The 2,640-nt window shown below is 47.4% G+C and overlaps 1 protein-coding gene across 1 annotated transcript in view; it reads right to left on the reverse strand.

Annotated features, from left to right (window-relative positions):
• Positions 1-1,192: 1,192 nt before the first annotated feature.
• The window catches only part of LOC118938949, a 16,382-nt gene continuing 14,934 nt past the window's right edge, over positions 1,193-2,640 (reverse strand). The window contains exon 2 of the mRNA XM_036945613.1: positions 1,193-2,640. This exon is cut by the window's right edge and continues 399 nt beyond it. Coding sequence (XP_036801508.1) covers positions 1,502-2,640 — 1,139 coding nt within the window. The 3' untranslated portion in view covers positions 1,193-1,501.

The following is a 2,640-nucleotide window of genomic DNA, read 5'->3' on the forward strand; positions in this document are numbered from 1 at the left end:
GCTATTAATCCCATGTGCACCTGGTCACCCAAAAGACCCGTGTGCACCTGGTCACCCAAAAGACCCGTGTGCACCTGGTCACCTAAAAATTATAAAACGGTTTTAAATATTTTTACCCGTCATTCTATTGATATAGCCCGCTAGGGGAGTGCCCCACTACGGCCCTGTCTCGGTCGGGGCCGTCCTTGGTGCTTTATGGGCACTTTAAGAAATTGCGATGGATGCAGATTGCTATTAATCACATGTGCACCTGGTCACCCAAACGGCCCATGTGCACCTGGTCACCCAAAATTTATAAAACGGTTTTAAATATTTTTACCCGTCATTCTATTGCTATAGCCCGCTAGGGGAGTGCCCCACTACGGCCCTGTCTCGGTCGGGGCCGTCCTTGGTGCTTTATGGGCACTTTAAGAAATTGCGATGGATGCAGATTGCTATTAATCCCATGTGCACCTGGTCACCCAAAAGACCCGTGTGCACCTGGTCACCCAAAAGACCCGTGTGCACCTGGTCACCTAAAAATTATAAAACGGTTTTAAATATTTTTACCCGTCATTCTATTGATATAGCCCGCTAGGGGAGTGCCCCACTACGGCCCTGTCTCGGTCGGGGCCGTCCTTGGTGCTTTATGGGCACTTTAAGAAATTGCGATGGATGCAGATTGCTATTAATCACATGTGCACCTGGTCACCCAAACGGCCCATGTGCACCTGGTCACCCAAAATTTATAAAACGGTTTTAAATATTTTTACCCGTCATTCTATTGCTATAGCCCGCTAGGGGAGTGCCCCACTACGGCCCTGTCTCGGTCGGGGCCGTCCTTGGTGCTTTATGGGCACTTTAAGAAATTGCGATGGATGCAGATTGCTATTAATCCCATGTGCACCTGGTCACCCAAAAGACCCGTGTGCACCTGGTCACCCAAAAGACCCGTGTGCACCTGGTCACCTAAAAATTATAAAACGGTTTTAAATATTTTTACCCGTCATTCTATTGATATAGCCCGCTAGGGGAGTGCCCCACTACGGCCCTGTCTCGGTCGGGGCCGTCCTTGGTGCTTTATGGGCACTTTAAGAAATTGCGATGGATGCAGATTGCTATTAATCCCATGTGCACCTGGTCACCCAAAAGACCCGTGTGCACCTGGTCACCCAAAAGACCCGTGTGCACCTGGTCACCCAAAAGACCCGTGTGCACCTGGTCACCCAAAAATTATAAAACTGTTTTAAATACTTTTACCGGTCATTCTAATATTAAATCCCACTATGGAGCCCCACTACTGGGGAAAATTCACCGGAGGGCGCCAAAGGTAAATGGATTTTAGAATCCTCCATATATATTGTAGCTTTGGCGCACTCCAGTGAATTTTTTAAAGTACTGGGGCTTCATATTGGGAGTCCAGGTAAATGTATTTTGAAACACATTTTTAATCATTTTAATGCATAAATGACACAAATACAAGGGTGAATTTCAAACAAATATGCTTTAATTAATCAGTTAATCATTTATTGATTTGTCCCTCAATCAGTGCCCGGGCCCGGCTGGCATTTTTGGGCAAATTGTGGTACCGGTAGTGGCGTGCCTGCGTTTCCAGAGAGTGACACATATGGTCAGCCACAGTTCCTCGGTCTGTATCCAAGCCTTGGTTAAAGTTCAATGTGGCAACACTGCGTCGAATTGTACCGAAGGTCACTTTACTTCCAATACCAAACTCTGCAAAGATTTGCCCCACATACTCACACAGATTACCGTAAGGTTGACCGCAGGATGTGAAAAAGAAGAGTTCTATTTCTGAGGTCATTCCACTCAGATGAGGCCTGATTTGATGGAATCGTTTAAGCCAAGTGTATTCCTCCTGACATAGAACAATTCTGCACTCCCCAAAGCTATAGTTTGTTTTGTGGCTAGCTACACACATCTGATAACCCCCACCTTCCGGGGTTACTTCATTGAAATCACTCTCACTAAACATGGTGACTGGGGATCGTCGAGTGCCATTAAATATGGCCAACCGGCTGGACATGAGAGCTGCAAACCTACGCCTGTCAGAGCAGGTGGCACGGACCTCCAGCCTACTGAGAACTGAAGGAATGGCTTGATTGCTTAGCTCAACAAAGCGTTTTAAATCCGCAGCGCTGAGCACCTCGTCCCTGCAGCGTTGGCGGAATTTTGCCCTATGAGTTGCCTGGCTCTGCCGTGAGTCCCTGTCCATCTTCGCCAAGCAGAGTAACATCTTTCGAATTCCAACGACCTTAGCTTGCATACCATTTGGCCGGAACTGAATGAGATAATTCAGGAAACCTCGAATATCGGCCCGGTACATTTTTAACGTGGATGGTGCCAAACCACGGTCATCACATTGACCATACCACTCATACACACGTCTGTAGTTATCCAGAAAACACAGTCCTTCATCGGCCTTGCCCTCTGACATAATGCGGAGGAATTCCCGTACTCGGGATATACTGGTGCGACTATTGTCAATTCGTTTAACTGAAGGTTGTCTACCCGTAATATATTGTTCATATTCAGTCAAAATTACATTACTCCAAACCTCCATTCGGGACGGTACGCCGCCGCCGTCCTCATCACTCTCGCTCTCCGTGGAAGTCGCCACGTCACAGCCTTGCTCCCTCGGAT

The sequence above is a fragment of the Oncorhynchus mykiss genome, chromosome 15 (assembly GCF_013265735.2).
Source record: "Oncorhynchus mykiss isolate Arlee chromosome 15, USDA_OmykA_1.1, whole genome shotgun sequence".
Taxonomy (NCBI): Eukaryota; Metazoa; Chordata; class Actinopteri; order Salmoniformes; family Salmonidae; genus Oncorhynchus; species Oncorhynchus mykiss.